The sequence below is a fragment of the Manacus candei genome, unplaced genomic scaffold (genome assembly GCF_025592945.1).
Source record: "Manacus candei isolate 608988 ecotype Guabito, Panama unplaced genomic scaffold, ASM2559294v1 h1tg000049l, whole genome shotgun sequence".
Taxonomy (NCBI): Eukaryota; Metazoa; Chordata; class Aves; order Passeriformes; family Pipridae; genus Manacus; species Manacus candei.
Window position 1 is genome coordinate 11,201,744 of NW_026138097.1, and position 18,087 is coordinate 11,219,830.

The 18,087-nt window shown below is 40.1% G+C and overlaps 1 protein-coding gene across 3 annotated transcripts in view; it reads right to left on the reverse strand.

Moving 5' to 3' along the window:
• Positions 1 to 17,422, reverse strand: part of RANBP9 (RAN binding protein 9) — a 40,820-nt gene extending 23,398 nt beyond the window's left edge. The window contains exons 1-2 of one of the 3 annotated variants that reach the window (XM_051799180.1): positions 16,582 to 17,419; positions 8,005 to 8,116 (exon numbers count right to left, since the gene is read on the reverse strand). In XM_051799180.1, coding sequence (XP_051655140.1) covers positions 8,005 to 8,116; positions 16,582 to 17,050 — 581 coding nt within the window. In that variant the 5' untranslated portion in view covers positions 17,051 to 17,419. Of the gene's footprint in view, positions 1 to 8,004; positions 8,117 to 16,581 lie in introns of all 3 variants that reach the window. The other 2 variants (XM_051799179.1, XM_051799181.1) reach the window with 2 other exon arrangements.
• Between the last annotated feature and the right edge of the window lie 665 nt (positions 17,423 to 18,087).

Genomic DNA, 18,087 nt, shown 5'->3' on the forward strand with positions numbered 1-18,087 from the left:
TTTTCAGCCACTGTGTTGAAGATAAGGAAGATCTTTCGATATGAAAGATAATCAGAACTCAAGTTAATTATATCATATCTTGCCCATTCCATAAAGAGGAATACAGAATCTCAAACACTATACCAAATCACAGCTACCTCAGAAAGCTTACCAATGGCTAAAGATAAATTTAAGTATTAAATAACCACTTCTCTAGTTAAAAAAAAAATATTCCATGTTGTATTTATAAACACAAGTAAAATAACTGAGCATAAATTTACATAATGAAAAAACCATAAAAGCCTCCCTACTACCAAGATTTCATTAGTAACCTGCTATATGCAAAGAGTCAAATTCCTTCTGACTTTCATTACGCCTATATATTCAACTGAAGACCTGGGGAACTGCTACATGATGCTTTAAAAAATAAACTCTTTTGGTGTTGAAGAAGTAATTGAAGTAATCAACATGGTATCTTACCCCCTACATGCTATACATTTAAAGAAAGCAACTTTAATCATACAGTGTTAAAACCTAAGTTATCAAGATATCTGCAAGGAACCTAAGCCCAAGCACTAAAAGATGTCTACATCCATAAACAGGACAACTGAAAAATAGAAAAAAACCTACTGTTTTGAATGCATTAACCATTAAGAAAAGTAGAATTAACACTCTGGAAAAAAAATGTTGGGTATACAACAGTGTGCAGTTTGTTTTACCATCAAGTTTGTATCTCAGAGAAGAGTATAACTAGAAAAAACGGCAGTGTCTGTAACAATAAGACTCAGTGATCTTCTATAGGGCATTCTCAAGTGACTTGCAAAGACATAAAAGGCTTGAATAATGTTCTCTTATAGATTTCTAAACTGTCTTCACTGACTCTATAAGGTCAGAAACACAGCACACTAAAAAGGTTTCCACATTTCATCTTTAATATAGTTACTCTGCATTAAAATTTTGTAGAAATATGCCAATATAAGATCCTTATTGTCTGTAAAATCACAACAAAAAATGAGATGTTAATTTTTTCTCTATTTAAATGTTTCAAAATATGCCATGGACAGTTTGAGTCTTTCATTTCAAACTGAAAACAAGTTTAATTTTAAGGAAAATTTCCAAGGAAACAGTATTTTGAACATGATAAACCCAGGTTTCAGATTGATGCAGTTCTTCATAGAGAGGGAAAACCAAAAATAAATCAGGCAGTCATCTTGCATGGTGCTCAAAACTGTTACTCCTCTAATGTTTTGCTTATGATTCCTATAACGTTCCTAGAAGGATCCTCATTTATTGACAACCCTCTCACTTTCTGAGGTTGCGCCATTTCATCCTGTGGTACTTCTCCCTAGCAGTAAAGCCTTTTTGGGGACCATACTGTCAGAAAATAATATAATGTAAACATGGGCTACACTAAAGTTATCATCTATACACTATGTGAATGAACTTCAAAAGAAAGAAATAACATAAAAGACTTTACAAGAAGCAGGGACCAAGACATTAAATATATTCTGTTGTCTTTTTAAATTAGAAATCTTAATTTCTAGCAAACACCAATAAAGAAATAAAACTCTTGCTACAGTTCCAATATTTCTCATCAGTTAAACACAAACCTCAAATAATCCTCTTACACATTTAGTTGCTGTTCATTTTTGTCAAATGTCTGGTCTCATACAGTCAGATAAAAAAATAATTACTGCTACAGTTTAAGAAAAGATACACTTGCTGATTCACGACCCAATCTCTTCTTGCAGTTGCTAAAATTCAAATTAAGACACTAATGAAAGAAAGATATTTCAGATGTTACCAGATTCTATTCTATACACAAGTACACTGCTAATAATGCAGCAAGACCTACTTGTATGTAAATAGAGACTGAGTGAAGTTTGCACACTCTTTTAACAAAAGGCTGTTCTAGTAACAAATAACTGCTGAGGACATATCAAAGCCATAAAAATAGGTCTTGAGATTGCATGAACTTTTCATATTACATTATCAGTGTACAAAACAAATACAAACAAACCAGCAACTGACTATGTTTTATATTTCGTTTATTGGTTTATGCTTCTGTTGTGAACAAGAAAATGGATATACCGGATGCTAAAGAAAAGGCCAACTTACTGTAACAGAAACAATTTGCCAAGAAAAAGTACGGATTCTGTCTAAAGAGCTATGCATACATGCTCTAGAAGACAACCAAGCACTTATATTTCACAAACATCACTAATACATGCCAAAACATCTCGGGCAAACCATAGGTATAGGTGTCATGAAAACTCAGACTTAATTCTCATGGTATTTTTGTTCTGGATAGTTTTTCCTCTTACTTCTCCACCCACTTCAGCATACACACAACACATACTACAAGATACTGCCAAAGCAACAGATGCCACGCTTGTACATCCAATGTTAAAAACCAGACACACCACAACCGTTTTACCAAAAACACACTGATTACTTGCACGAGTTGCTGTACTAACATTTTGGTGCAGAACATTCAGCAGAACTTGCACATGCACTATAAAGCATGCCCGTGAAGATCTGCATCAGTACCACCACACCACAGACTAAACAACCATGCTTGCAGAAGCGTGCTATCTGCTCGGAGAACACAGCCTTTCTAAACTTAGCTTTCATTGTTTCTTCTATATGGCTTACCACTTCCAATTCTTGGTTTCATTCTTCCTTTAAAAGAAAGTGTGGATGTTCAAGGACAGGTTCGGTGGGTTTTTGAGCAACCTGGTCCAGTGGAAGGTGTCTCATGGCAGGGGGATTGGAAGGAGATGATCTTTAACCCATAGCACCCATTCTATGATTCTATGATTTTGCATTTTAAACATACATCTTCCTCAGCTGTTCTCAAAGCACTGAAGACTGTTTAGAAGTAAGTGGCATTACTATCATTTGCCCATTCTCAGTGATTGTATTTACAAATCAATGAATAAGAATGAACAGAAATTCAAGACATTGAGGATAAAAGCATTTTCTCTACAAGTTCATTTTCCTTGGAAAAGAAACGGACAACAAGTCTCTTCTGGTGAAAGACTTAAAAAGCCAAAAAGCTGTATTTAAACTAAAATTAAGTGGGCATAAGCTAGTGCCACGACCAAAGTAGCATTCCCATCCTCCTGGGCCCAGATACTTGTTTCTGCCACTCTCTTTTGCTGCCATAGCTACTTATGAAGTGATACAAACAGCCATGCTGGGGAATGAATCTGGATGAAAACTAAATCATTCTTGAGGTCAACTTTTACAGTACAGGTTACCCAATCAAGTTTACCATGAAGCTGACAGTCACAAATTGGGAAAAGGGACATGAACTTAATGAGTGTTCAGAGACTGCTTCATCTTGTAGTGAAATCACTACAGTCTTCAAACTACAGTTTACACTAAGAATTGCAAACACTACAGAAACACTACTCCGACTGGAAATTAAGATGTTAATTACAAAACCAACAAACCTAAGACATGAATTTCTACAATTCATGTAGAAATGGATGATTGCTCAGTAAGTCATACACACATAAGCTGTTTATAACATAAAATAATATAAGGTAGTTTGCTTCTGAAAGCCAGGTAGGCCAGTGGATACCCCTTGAGACTGCCCCTTGGAAAGCAGAACCAGAGTATGCTCGTGGTCAGTATGAAATGCCAAACAGTGCGACCTAAGCTTACAACAAAGCTCACAGATTCTCAACTGAGAGAGGTTATAGATGAGACTCCACCATTAAAGAAGGACACCAGCAGCAACAGCAGAAAGTTTCTGGACTTCTGTTTACATGAACTATGATGGAATCACGCAAGTATCTTTAGTTGTGTAAAAGAGGGAAATGCTAACTGGTAGTTAAAATAAAATATTAACTGGGAGTCTGTAAGGCAGATGCATTACTGCTTTACATAAGACAGATGACCAAAATATGTAAAAGACTAGTACAAGTGAACTCAATAAAAAGCAGCATGATAAAACTGAAACCAAGATCTGAGAGAAAGACAGGAAAAAGTCTCATTTGGATATACCTACCTAGCTAAGAAAATGGCTATTCAATTTTCTTGGAAAGTGAGGGAACAGTACAGTATTATACAGATTTAGAGACTAAGGCTTACATCTCCAGATCACAAGAATAGGTTCACAGGACTTAGCACACCCTTGTTCATTCCCATTCCTAGACTGCCAATGTAGTTTGCTTTAATTAAGATCCTATTCTAGAAATTTAGATGAAACTAGAGTTCTATGCAAAAGGCAACACTGTGCATACCTCACTCCCTTGAGTATTGTATTAAGAAATTACAGAATAAAAACTACATATGTTACTTCTGGTTCTCTGATTGATCAATTACAAATGAGGGCTGCAGTAAAAGGTTAAAATGGTTTAATTTAAAACTAAATCTCTCAGAAGCCTCATCTATGCCAGAATTTTTGAAACATTTATGTGTTTATTTATTTTTAAATTAACTGGACATTTCAACAGAGATGCAGATATAATCTACTGCAGTTAATATTCTCCTTCCTATCATACTTTCTAATCAACACCTTGGTACTGTTCCCCATACTTACACCCATTACTCATCTCCTGTTACCATCTCCACTCACATCACTGTCCACAATGTTCCATGTGACACCAAACAAAACAAAGCAAAAGAGTTTAAAAGGAGAATACAAATAAATAGAGGCTCTTAGACTACAAAAGACAACATGAAATAAAGAAAATTGAAGAAATAAAGACCAACAGAAAATATTTAAGAAACAACATGACAATTTGTTAGCACTTTTAACAAGGATTTAAAAATAATTATTTCACATACGTGTAATACAGCTGTAGTAGAACTTAGGACTTCTTGTGCCAAACACTGTACAAACACCAAGACAGTTTCTGTTTGAATGCTATTTCAACCTTATTACTTTTATTGACCTTAATGCTCACTTCTCTTTTTCTCATCTGTTACCATCAGCTGCTGCCTGATCCTATCACACCACACTGAGGTATCAAAAAGTAACTTCACTCTTCATCTGCTCTGCAGCACCAACCTCCATACCGGGTTCTTAATTCCTACTAAAATTGTTTTCACACTCTCTTCACTGTGTTCATAACGCCCTAAAAAGCTGGTCATGAACTTTCAAAATTAACATGTTATGCACCTTCAAGACAGTTACCTCCCCGAAATACATTAAAGAATTTAATGATCTAGGTCATTAGCGTGACAAAACCAGTGCTGTTCTTGCTCACAGACTGCCACAACAAGCCATACTGGAAGCCATGCCATATCCATGCCCTAAGTGCTGTGCTTCTTTAGAAAAGAAGAATTTTTGTGATTGCTCTGCAACTCTGAGATATGTAAGATCCAGGAGCAGCACCATCAAGTGCTACAGTAGCACAAAAAATAAATCTGGAGTAGGTTTTTAGTAAAGGTTTTTGATGATTTAGGGCAAGTCATGCTAAGTAGAGGACACAAGCAAGAATGCTGTTAGACTTATTCATATTATATAGTAGTACATGGACTAAATACTTTTAGCTGAGTTTATTAAGAAAAATAAATATAAGTAGTAAAGGCTATTACCAAAGGGAACTCCAAATAAACACCACTAAAGTATCAACTGACATTTATGAAAGTTGGAAGCTGTACTTCAGCTTGCAGATAGATATCTGGGTTGTCCCAGCTAGCCTAGGATTTATTTTAAACGCTACTATGGGATACAGCTGTAGTGCTTCCACAGTTAGTCTCAGACCTTGAGAACAGATGATTTTGCAACAGTAAGGCATTTTAGCTAATTGACCTATTAGTTACATGCTGGTCTTCTACAGATATGGTCTTCCTGAACTCTGTTCCCATTACCAGATGCCACATAAAGGGCAGAGGGAGGAGGAAATATGTACCTGAGGCAAGCAAGGTGAAGCACAACAGGCAGTGAAAAACAACTAATAAACCCTATCAGACATAAACTGGTTTCTCTAGTCCTACTTCTATTTCTCTGCAATAAATTCCCCAGATTACTTATTACAGAAAATGTATTAGTTTGAATGCAGCATAACACTGAACTGTAAGACATTCATCCTGCATCTCATCAAAGACCTCTTGGATCTGGAAAGAAGGTCTAGAGATACACACACCCAGTGAGGTTCTACATGTTGACTCCTGCTCTTTATCAGCCTAGCTAGATTTGGCTTTGGTTCTGTGCACAGTATTTCCCAGCATCCATACTATCTTATACAATGAAAAAAATTAACATCTCAGCTCACTATGCAGGTAATGTTTCATAAAGTGACACTAAAAAGGTCATAAGGATGAAGCAAGGACAAGGCAGTATGTATTATCATTAACTGTAAAACGTACCCTCCATTTTTTAAGCAATCTCAGCAGGTAACTTCACAAGTCTTAGCTATGTACATCTCACAAATAACCTTTTAAACAACAAAACCTTGAAAAAAATTACTCAAAGGTGTTTTCCTGTTTTGTAGGATTCCCCTGATTAGTCTACTCAATTAGAAATTGGACAAAAATATCTAAGGTAAAGTGTTAGAGAAGCTATGTAAAATGATATACACACACACAGACATTTTTTGAAATCCACTGCTTCAAAAAAGGCAGCTTCCAAACTAAGCAGGCAGAAACCTATTTCAAGAAGAGATGAACATCACTAGCAAATCACAGTAAGAACTTCTCCTTAACTGCCAGCACCAGGGTTATTTTTGTAAAATGTTCCTAAAATTAAAAAAAAAAAACAACCCAACACAAAAGGCGTTTCTAAAATCAATAGCAAAATACTACCTGAAACACTAATGTCTATAATTTCAATTTAAAAATAATTAGGTCTTCAAAGTGTGACAAAAGTAGCTATGGAAGTAAGTTTTTCATAGCAAAGAAATCTACCACAGATAACTTTAGGGAACAGAAATAACAACAAACTCATAAATGCCCCTACAAAGCAGCAGCAGTGATAGGCTATTCTTTTCAACATACCTCTATACAGTACTGTAAGCAAAACAAAAAAGTTTAAATACTGCTTATGACTTACAGAAGGCTTGTGGAACACTGGGAAAATGAAAGAAACAAACTGCAGCAAGACAAAGAAAAGACAAAGGTACTGAATTTCATCCAAAGAGCTACCAAATCTTTCTTTTCTCTCAATATCTATTTTCACAACAAGACATAAGCATCTGCAACATGCTTGTACAGTACTCAAAACAGGGACAATCAGTCCTGACTAGAACCTTGAAGTAGAACCAGACAGCATACTATAGCAGATTGGAAAGACCTACTGCTTTGGTAGTTCCACACAGCCAACACAATCAGTGTCTTGAGATTAAAGCAGACATTCTGCCAAAAGCAGTGAAAGATGAATTAAGGTGGTTTAGCAAGGATTTTATTAGCACTTCAAGACCTTCCCAGGTGAGATTCTATCTGCCCCCGTAGACTTAAAAGTATGGTATCCCTTGTGCTTCAATAGATTCATAGTTAGATGGATTTCAGGAAGCATCAGCTTCTTACTCATCAACTCCTCTTCTTTCCATAGGGTGACAAATTCCCAGACACCTATTCAGACCATTTCCCTTTATTCTTATTACTGTTCAACATATACCCTTAAGAATAACTTTCTGTTTCAAAATTGATATGACATCCATGAAAAGACCACACTGAAGGAGGTAAGTTGGTCTGCAGCACACCCTAAAATCTTCCTAAAAATTATATGGAAGTCTGTAAATCCATACAGCTAAAACCACAACATCTTTAAAGGTAAGGACAGGGTCAAACTATGATTATTCAAACCCTAACTTTTCTTCAAATTAAAAATGAGATGATGTTATGGTATTTATTGTGTACACTGATTTGTGGACAATAAATACGGCCATAAATACCACTCTCTTAAAACAACCAAATATAAGATTGCAACTTCTCAAGAATAAGGAATCAAGCTATATAAAGTGGTAAAACATGAAAATATGTTTTGATACCAAAGGCATCTGTTCACTGAAAGAAAGATGGTGCGAGACAGTATTTCAAGCAATAGTTAATAATATACTCAATGCTTACCCATCTCTTCCCTTACTGACAATTTTAACTTCAAAATAGTATATGCCACAGGCCGCAGGTATAGGATGTGTAGCTCGAACAGAAGCAGCATCTTTTGGAGTTTTTCCATGACCTGAAAAAAACGGCATTCAAAACTCAACAAAAATGTATATAATTGCAGAAGGTGACTCAAAGGTATGCATGCCACTACTCAAAACAAAGGGCTTATGTAATGAGCAAAAAATACACGATATCAAAATCAGCCTGATTTTGATGCTAGAATATTTTTTTCCAACATTAAATTTTCATTGTAACCACCTGTATTGCAACTAAGCATGCTATGAGAAGTTCTGGATATAGTATTCTAAAAGGTCCAACAATTATTTGAAAGGAAATCAGAGAAAAGTTTCACCACTGTAAATAACATACTGGACAAAAGCCCCCCTGGGTTTGAAAGAATGGTATGATTTCGCAAATGCACAGGGCTTACTCATTTTTATAGACTGGAACATGACATGAGAGTTTAATCTAATAGTTAGTGCTTCTGACTCTACAAGTTATTTAAGATATTTTAATTCTAATGTCCTTCAGAATAAACATCAGTCATTACACAGAACATACTAATCGTCGTTGATTTCCACATTCTGAATGTTATTTCAGAAAAGCATGAAGTGTTAAAGCCTACAGCTGAGCTCATACAGCTCCTACTCCCTTTTCTGTCAAGGCTCACAACGTATTAGCTCTGCCACAAGAAGAATGCCCAATGCCAGCTCTTGTCTACTCTCAGGATTTTCAGCCTTTAGGCTGGAGAGCCACTTGCACTCCACTACGACTACCTCTTCTGACTGTGCCACCCTCTTCAAAGACCTTTGTTCCAAAGGCAACTTCGAAGAAGGCTTTTGACTGTATGACTTGTTATAGCAACAACCTATTCAAGCAAGCTCAGTGTCTCCCAGGTGAAGATCACACAGGGCATCGTTTAAATGGTTTTAAAAAGCAAGTTGGAAAGTATTTTGGATTCTGGCAAGAGATAAGGTAATTCAGAAAGATGGCAACCAGCAACAGACCCTCATTGCCATAAGAATATTTCAGACAGATCCCATGCCTACTTCTCCATGTGGATCTGCGGCACAATGAAAAGAGCTGCCTGTTCTGAGTGTGCTGTACAAATCACTTGTGCCGCTGCACTCCAGCTGTCATCTCCAGTCCAGACAAGGAGGCCTACTGCACCTGCACAGCAACTGATCTGCATATGCAAAAACCCCTACAACCAAACATGCTCCTTCCAGTGGCATTAACACTGAATTACTACTGTTTAGGCTCAGACTAATTGTGTCTGAGGTGCAGCAAGTCAGGTCACACAGCAAAGAAGAAACTGCAGAATGACAGCATAGGCAGCCAGAAAGATCAGGCCCAGCTGGCCTGCAGTACTGAACCTCCAAGCACAGAGGTCAGGCACTAACCTGTACAGACCCTCTAAGTACAGCACTCTCCAGTGTAAATGCTCACAAAACGGTCAACGCTTATCAGCCTGCAGAGCCAGAACCAACCAGCTCCTAACAAATGGCATATGTTCAGCCAGGGAGAACTCTCACCATGGCTGCACCTGCAATCAAAACTTTATTAGCACACCACGAATTCTTCACTCACTGAGATTAGGTTTAACCTACAAAGTTTTTCTGATGTAAATAGTTCAGCCCAGTGTGCTACTAACTTAGGGCAATAGGCCAACTATTACTTTTCTGGGTGCAAATCCAATGTCCACTTCAATGTGTTATTAGTATTATTAAATATTTTGTATAAAAATCCTTCAGTCACCTCACAGGTTTTACAATTTTAAGCTTATTGCATACCTTGTGTATGTTGATTTCTGAAGTCTCACACGAGGAAAAACCAGTCATTTACTCCTCCACACACAAGACAGTATACATGTTTTATTGTTCACTACTTCTAAGCTATTTCCTCAGGCTGCGACAACCAAGACAATAATTAAGTACATAATCTTAGAGCTTCCATGGGTTTGCTTGGTTTTCGAGTGCTGGTAGCTCACTATTTAGCCAGTATAAATTAGATTATTATTTATAAGTATGCAGAAATCCTTCAGCTAAAAGGGCAGAACATTAAACTCCTAAGATATCCCTTAAATTCAGACAGGTCTGATTAAATGATGCATTAGTTAGAGGAAGGTAAGAGGAAGGAAAAATACTTTCCTTTTAAATGTCCTTAGGTTTTTATTTTAAAATAGACGGAAAAGAAGTTCCCTTGGTTACTCTATGCTCTTGACAATCTGTGTAGTTTCAGTCTGAGTCACACTCCTTATTTGGGAAAGTCTTCCACACAGAAAAAACTAAAGTAGTAGGAACTAGCCAAATATTATTGAAAATGTACATCTATTACCCGGCAGACTTTGCTTTGTGAAATCACAATCTAAGTGTTTGGAAACAATATCTATTTAAGGTATTCTTAGCACCTCTTCCTGAAACTCCCCTTCTCTCACCCCATTCCCAATCCAGGCAGCTATTTGCAAGGACATACCAGGAATCAGATTGATTAGCTGATCGGGCTTTAAGAAACCTACCAGATTTTTTTAAGCGGCAGATCAGTTCCCTGATCCAGTCCACAACACAGCCACACACAGCTGTCACACTGCAAATAAGAGGTCAACATAGGGGCAGAAGTAACAGGATACCTCACCAGTATCGACAAACACTTCATGTGGTGAAGCAACATGCTTGGGGAAGTCAGTGCCCAGAACTACTTTCATCCCATTAAAACAGAAGACATCCTAAATTTAGAACTGCTGTCCTTTTAATATAACCTCCTATGAATCCTGTTTTACTACTTGAGTATGCTGCTTTTATTTGTAGTTACATACAATTATTATGTCTAACAGAAAATTCAACATCATCTAGCAGTTAAATACTTTCAGATATTCCAATCTCTACATCATGTAAACATAGAAGGTGAGACTTTCAGTAACACCAAGCTACACTGGATTATGTGAGGAATCAAGAGACACTAGTTATCAGCCAGCTTTAAAACAAGAAAAGGCTCTTTACAGAACAGGTAGTTGAACTACAAAATTTCTTACCAAAGGATACTATAGATGTTTGTTTAGGAGGACGCTGGGCAAACATCTAGAAAAGAAGTTAACTGAGACACTGCCTTGAGCTCAGGATGTCCCTCAGCTTAAAATGGCTGGAAACCGAAAGGGGAAACACACATACACCATATATGCCCAAGATGTTTTTAGATTTTTTCACAGGCACTCACTTATGACCAGTCACCAATGGGACTCTGAACTGAATGGCCCATTAGTTTGATGTTTTAAACTGCTGCCACATTCTTTGGTAACCTGAATCCTCACTTCCTTGCCTATGAATAAAAAAAGGAGTTCAACACCCAACTCTGAACTTCTGAATCGGAGGTTCCAAACACCTGAAGTAGATCACCTGAATACTGCCCTATGTTTCCTCAAAACATACCTCTTTCATAGTCACAAGCTATAGTTAGAGCATGTAAAATAACACTTTTAAAGTCTGCCTTATTTTAACACTAAAAATTAATAATGTTCAGCATCAAAAAAAGAGAATTCTGCAAACAGATGCATTGAGGCAAAGAAGGGAAAACAGGTCTACACAGTTCAACATTTACAGTGCAAACCAGATCATAGCTAAGATCAGTTACCAGAACTGTTTTCATTCAGGCTTTCATTAGAAGTGTTTAACAACCATGAGCCAGCCATGCTTTATTTCATTTTTTTAAGCATTCACACTGATGATTTTTAGTAAAAATAGTATCACCTGTCCTTTAGCAAAATTACATTGAAATTAATCTAAATTTAAATTCCATTTATTTGGAAAAAAGCTAATTAAGACAAAAACATGTTTGGAGACGCCATTTCTGCTTTCAAAAAAGATAACGTTTGAACCTACATGTAAGTGTATAATGCATATGCACCAAATAGTCCAAAAGAAGTCTATGGGAGTGCCTACCTAGACAAAAGTAAGCGTGTTTATCCAGTTTAAATCCTTAAATGAAGTTTACATAAGCTGAACTGCAGTTATTTCCAACAGGTGGTTCAATGACTTGCTCACATTGCCAAAAATAAAATAATCAAGGCCTAATCTTCTGCTGAATTCATTAGGAAAGTTTCACTGAGACAAGAATGGAACAGGCTGCCCAGGGAAGTGGTTGAGTCACCATCCCTGGAGGTATTTACAAAACCTGTAGATGTGGCACTTGGGGACATGGTTTAGTGGTGGACTCAGCAATGCTGGCTTTGTGGTTGGACTGAATGATCCTAGAGCTCTTTTCCAAACTAAATGATTCTATGATTCTAAGAAAAAAAAAAAAGACACAAATTACTAATTTTAACTTTTTCCCCAGTTTAAAAAAGCAAGACATTTCAAAGCTACTAAGGTGTCCAAAGCAGGCAAACTGTACTGAATGTACCATGTTTTCTGCCAGAAAAATTGACACCATCCTTGTATCTCTGAGTGACAACAAAGAACTATTACTGTGGAATCCTCTTCAGTTTGTTATAGAAAATGTAATGCATAGTTTGCACTGAAAAGTAATTTATTTTTGTTTTTTAGTTTGGCACTACAGACAGTTCAAAGGCAACTGCAGTGTAAATAAATGTCTGGCTAAGATTTCCTGGCCTGTGATACATTAGAAAAAGTTCACACAATGGCAGCTTACTCAAAATTGCACAACCTTCCTCAGCCTTTTTTGGACAATTGTCACATGACTAACTTAAGTGAAGTTACTATACGATTTTCCATGATTTTACCTAATTCTGTACATAGTTTCTTCCATGGTTACAATTTGCATTGAGTCTGTGTTTTTGTCTCCTCATACTACATAACATAGATCACTGTCTGCTGGAAAGCTAACTTGTCTGTGTAGTGGAATGTTCATATTACATACAGTATTTATGAAATCCCCGTTTTTCAACAAGACCCATGTGTTTATTCTGAATATTTTAGAAATACATAGGAATATTTTGTAAGATATCTCACTTTATTAACTATGCATTTTATGTGGTAATTGCTTTACAGGTAGCATATACTTATGCTTTCTTTACCACTTACCTACTGCTCAGAGCTGCAAATATTATAATTAAGTGAAATGACAAATTCTTTTTTCTAGTACTGTTTTTCATTGTCTCACTTACATAGATATACCATGAACAACAGTCACTAGGACAGTGTTAGCTTTCTATCAGCTTGCACAGCTAACTGGCAGCAACACAAAAATGTCTGTCCATCTGAAAAAGAAAAATACTCTAGGTATAATCTTTCGTATATTACAGTATCACTGATGCCACTGTATATGTATTTCATATCCAGATTTTGACAAAGCTTCCTAATCAAGAATTAGAATTTGTAAAAGCATAACAGAATAGCTCACTGTGGAAAGAAATTGGCTTGTTCTGGTAAACAGCAGGGCAGTCAATGCATCTTCCCTTCAAACACTTCTCCATATAAGTTTTCCTTTCCTTTTTTAAGTAACACTATGATTCTGAGAGAGAACAAAAAAGAGCACTGACCCTTGGGTTTTGTTGACCTCCAACAAAAATTAAGGAGCTGCTATTCTGATCCTAGACTACATTCCTTTTTTTTTAAACCTCTACCACTTGATCAATGCCTGGTTTTCCGGTAGTTTTCGTTTTTAAGCATTCTTTAGGATGCTTGCAAAATTCTTGAGGTCCAGAAATGCCGTACACACAGCTGTAATGGTAGAAAGAGATATCTACTGCTGTTCAAGTTTTCATACAAGTTGTCCACTGGTAAGGAAGAAAATGAAAGGAATCTTCAGAAATTATATAGAGAGGACCATCATTCCTCTCACAAACCAATGAAACAAAAATATCACTGCTCACAATACATCAGCACATTAAAATTATGAAGCTATTTATATGAAAAATGACTTTGAAAGCTTTTGCCCTGATTGTTCCTTCCCACCCATTTTTTTTCAGTCAACTATCCCCAGCACATACAAAGTGAAAGAAAAGCACTGATGTTACTGCTTTCTGCCCCCTGTCAGTCACAGACAGGAGGAGATTACTCCAGAAAAACAGTTCTGAAGACAGAAATCTACAGAGGCAGAAAATTTAAGTGTACAAGGTACCCATAGTACACTAATAGAAGATAGTAAGAATTGCTTTAGGATACTGGCTTCTTTGGACAGATCTGTCTTCCTTGAGTATTTTGCTCAAGAATACAACAGATCTTTACCCCTGCTCAATATGTGATTCAAATTTCCTTCCAACAAAAACATCCATCCTTCTTCCACTACTACTTAGATAACTTCAGAAGCACTGAAAGTGCCAATATTCCACAAGAAGATGCTTTGAGACCTCTATTTGCAACTGATTTGTAGAAAAAATATTTGACAATGCTACTTGTATTAGCAATGTAACATGCATATTGTTACTTGCTATCTTCCCTCATTTTCTTCCCTTTAATTGTATTCTGAAGGGCTGAAGGATCCAGAAAGGAGAAAAGGCAGCAAATGCTTTAGTGGGTTTTCCTCCCAGTTCTCAGGTAGGAATGCCCTGATACTATTCATTGCTTAGCCCAGTTAGCAACTCCAGGTGCCAAGCCGGTAACATAAACATGGAGTTGCCCTAACAGCCACCTTCACTAAATTACCAGGAAGAAAAGATAGGCCACTTAAGAAGCATTCACTCCCACCTGCACTTAAGAAAAGTAAAGCATAGACATGTTATACTGGCACTTCTCCTCTTCATAGTCCTCTGGGTTAACCTAGGAACTCTTCAACTTTCATCACTTATCATTATTTAAGAACTAGAGTAAAAGTATTTTATTGTTATAACCTTCTAACCGTGCTTTATGTCTTCTGGTGGAGCGCCCCCACTATTTCCTTCAGAAACATGCTCAGCCTCCTGTAATTTCTTTGAGGTAATGAATTTCTTTCTTTTTAACACTATGGTAAAGGAGGTAAGTGAGGAAAAACAGGGACATCACAAGGAAAGCTTAAAAATATACTTCTGCAATAACCCTGACAGATCAGAGAGGTTCCACATCTAAATTCTAGCTCATAAGCAAAAGGAGTTGGCCAAAACAAAGCAAACCAGCAGAAGGACTTGATGGCCATAAAGCTATGACCATCTTAGAAGACAAAAACAAAAACAAAAAACCCACCGCTACTAAGCACCAGAAAATACAAAATGCTTCTAAAAATACAAGGTCATAAAACACTGATCAAAAGCCAGGAAATTCAGAGTTGAGTATTAAATTACACATCCTTAAATCACTTGGTGCCTCCCAGAAACCTGCTCTACAGTCATCAAACTCCTTTATTATCTTTGTATGGTGCATCAAACTTAGCACTTTTAACCGAGTATTTTGTATGTAATAAAAAAGCTTCTCTATTAAAAAAAAAAAAAAAGTGTTCCAAAGTACATTTAATCTTTTCATGGCAGCCAAATCCTGCCATGTGTTTGTGTTGCCGTTTTCCTTCTCCGATTAAACAGTTACATGTTTATCGAGATTTCCCTTGAATTTCACCACTGCAAACTCTGAGAAAGGGTAATTGCACGGGTGTTTTTTCCCCTCCCACTACGTTCATTTGATTACAGACTGACAAAAGATCCAGTTTTTCACAGCCAACCCAAAAGTGGTTTTGAATCCACAACACTTCTACTTCAGGACTTCGGGCCTAGAACACCAGATGTGTCTGTGTTTTTTCAGGTCAGAGTGTACACTTACGTTTCCAGCTTTTATGATATTTCATAACAATCAACACAAGTTTTTCTTCTATTGCCTTTCACTGATTTTTTTTTTATTTACAAAAGCCTAGTCTGGGGTTACTACCTTTTATTTGAAAACCTGTAACTTTAACTGTGAAATGTCTGGCAGAAAGTTATAAAGTCACCTTTATTAACATAAGCCCTATTGTCATTCCTTCCCTCAAATCACTCTGTGCAATAGTTAGGCAAGACTGTTACCAGTGACTTTTAAAGCCATTTTTTTCGCAGTTTAAAAATAAACCGTGTTTTTCTCTGTGCTTTCCCCTCCCGTCATTTCCGTGTTCAATAGCTTAACGCTTGCTGCTCTTAACTCCATTTAACCCTTGCTCTTCTCGAGAGGGGAGGAAAAAAAAAAAAAAAAAAGGCAGCCACTTCTTTTTCTCGCTCATTACCATAAACAGGACACGTCATGCCGAGCGTCCTTTATTCTCCTGCCTCAGACCCAAACGTTCTGGCGATACCTGAATCCACGGAGGAAGTCTCGGAGTTTACATAATGCCCACTCCAGAAGCATAAGGAGGCGGGGGCGGCCCCTTGTGTCTCCCCCCCTTTCCCCGCACGGCGACAGAAACGGGGGGAGGGGAAAGGAGAGAAAAATAAAGCTGGAATAAGAGAAAACAAGACCCTTCTCTCCACGCTACGGGGGGGTGGGGGCAATTTACGGGATCGGAAAACAGGGAAGAAAGAGGGAGAGGAGCGTGTGTTATTTCCTGTTATTGTTACTCCTGTGCCCACTGCCCGATGGAGGGATCGGGGGGGGGGGGGCCGGGGGGACACAGACAGGGGGTGTCGCGGCAGCCCGAGCCGTCCGTGCTTACCTTTGTAGTGCACCCGCAGGTTGTTCTGCGAGAGGCCGATGTAACTGAATTTGTCCTTCGGGCTCCAGGAGCGGGGCAGCGGCGTCTCCTGCTCGTCTACGGCCGGGTAGAGCCTCTTCAGCCGCCGCTTCAGCTCCTTCTCCTGCTCGTTCAGGGCCGGGTCCCCGTGCGGGAAGGGCGCCGGGGCGCTGGTGCCGCTGCCCACCGGCAGGCCCAGCGCCGCGCCGGCCCCGCCGCCCCCCGCGCCCGCGGGGCCGCTGCCGCTCCCGGCGGCGGTGGCGGGTGGCGGCGGCGCCGCGGTGGCCGGAGGCGGCGGCGGCGGCGGGTGGAGCAGGAGCGCGGCGGCCGGAGCGGGGCCGGGGCTGGCGGCGGCCGAGGGGGGGATCCCCGGCGCCGGCGGGGGCACGGCGGCCGCCAAGGGGAGCTGCGGCGGCGGCGGCGGCTGTTGCTGCTGCTGTTGCCCGGACATCCCGGCTCCGGCCTCCTCCTGCTGCTCCTCCGCCGCCACCTCCCGCGGCGGTCGCGACTGTCACCGGACGGGCCCGGGGGCGGAGCGACGGGCAGGCCCGGGGCGCTGCGGAGCGCGGGTCACCCCCACAACCGGGGCGCCTCGGAGGAAGACGGGGGGCGGGGAGGGGTTGGCGATGACGGCAGCCGGTGGAGGTGCCCGATGGGAGGGAGCGAGGGGCGTCGCGGGGCGCGGCGGGGCCGGGGCAGAGGCGAGAAGAGCGGCGGCGGCGGGCGGAAGCGGCAGGCGGATGGGGAACGAGCGGCGGGGCTGCCTCCGTCCCCCCGCCCCTCCTCCGGTCGGGGGCGCGCCCGGCGCGCACACGCTCCGTCCGGCCCCCAGCGCGCCCCCGAGTCAGCTGAGCCCGCGGCCTGGCCCCGCCCCGCGGCGCGCGATGGGGCGGGGCCAGGAGGCGGGGCCTCCGCCCCTCGGCGGGCGCGAGGCACTGAGGGAAGGGAGAGGGGAGGGAGAGGGAGGAGAGGGGGAGTGAGTGAAGGGCTGAGTTGGCCTCACAGATCGGGTCGTAGTGGAGTCATCGGTGTGGTCCAAAGCTGTCTTAGGGTCTTCTGACGTGACCCGGACCTGTCGCGAGGTTTTCTCCAGGAGAAAGTCCGACTGACTCCCCTGGGGTACTGGGGAAAAGGACATTGGCACTCGGTGGGCTGCTGAAGGGTGTTACCACCGAGGGCCAGTCAAATGGGGACTGTCCCCTCGTTATGGAATTATTGTGGAATCGTAGAATATGCCGAGTTGGAAGGGGCCCATCAGGATCACTAAGTCCAAGTCCTGGCCCTGGACAGGCCACCCCAAGAATCACACCATGTGCCCGAGAGCATTGTCCAAACGTTTTTTTAACTCTGTCAGGCTTGGTGTTGTGACCACTTCCCTAGAGAGCCTGATCCAGTGCCCAGCTACTCTCTGGGTGAAAAACCTTTTCCCAATATCCAACATAAACTTCCCTTGACTCAGCTTCATGCCATTTCCTCAAGTCCTGTCAC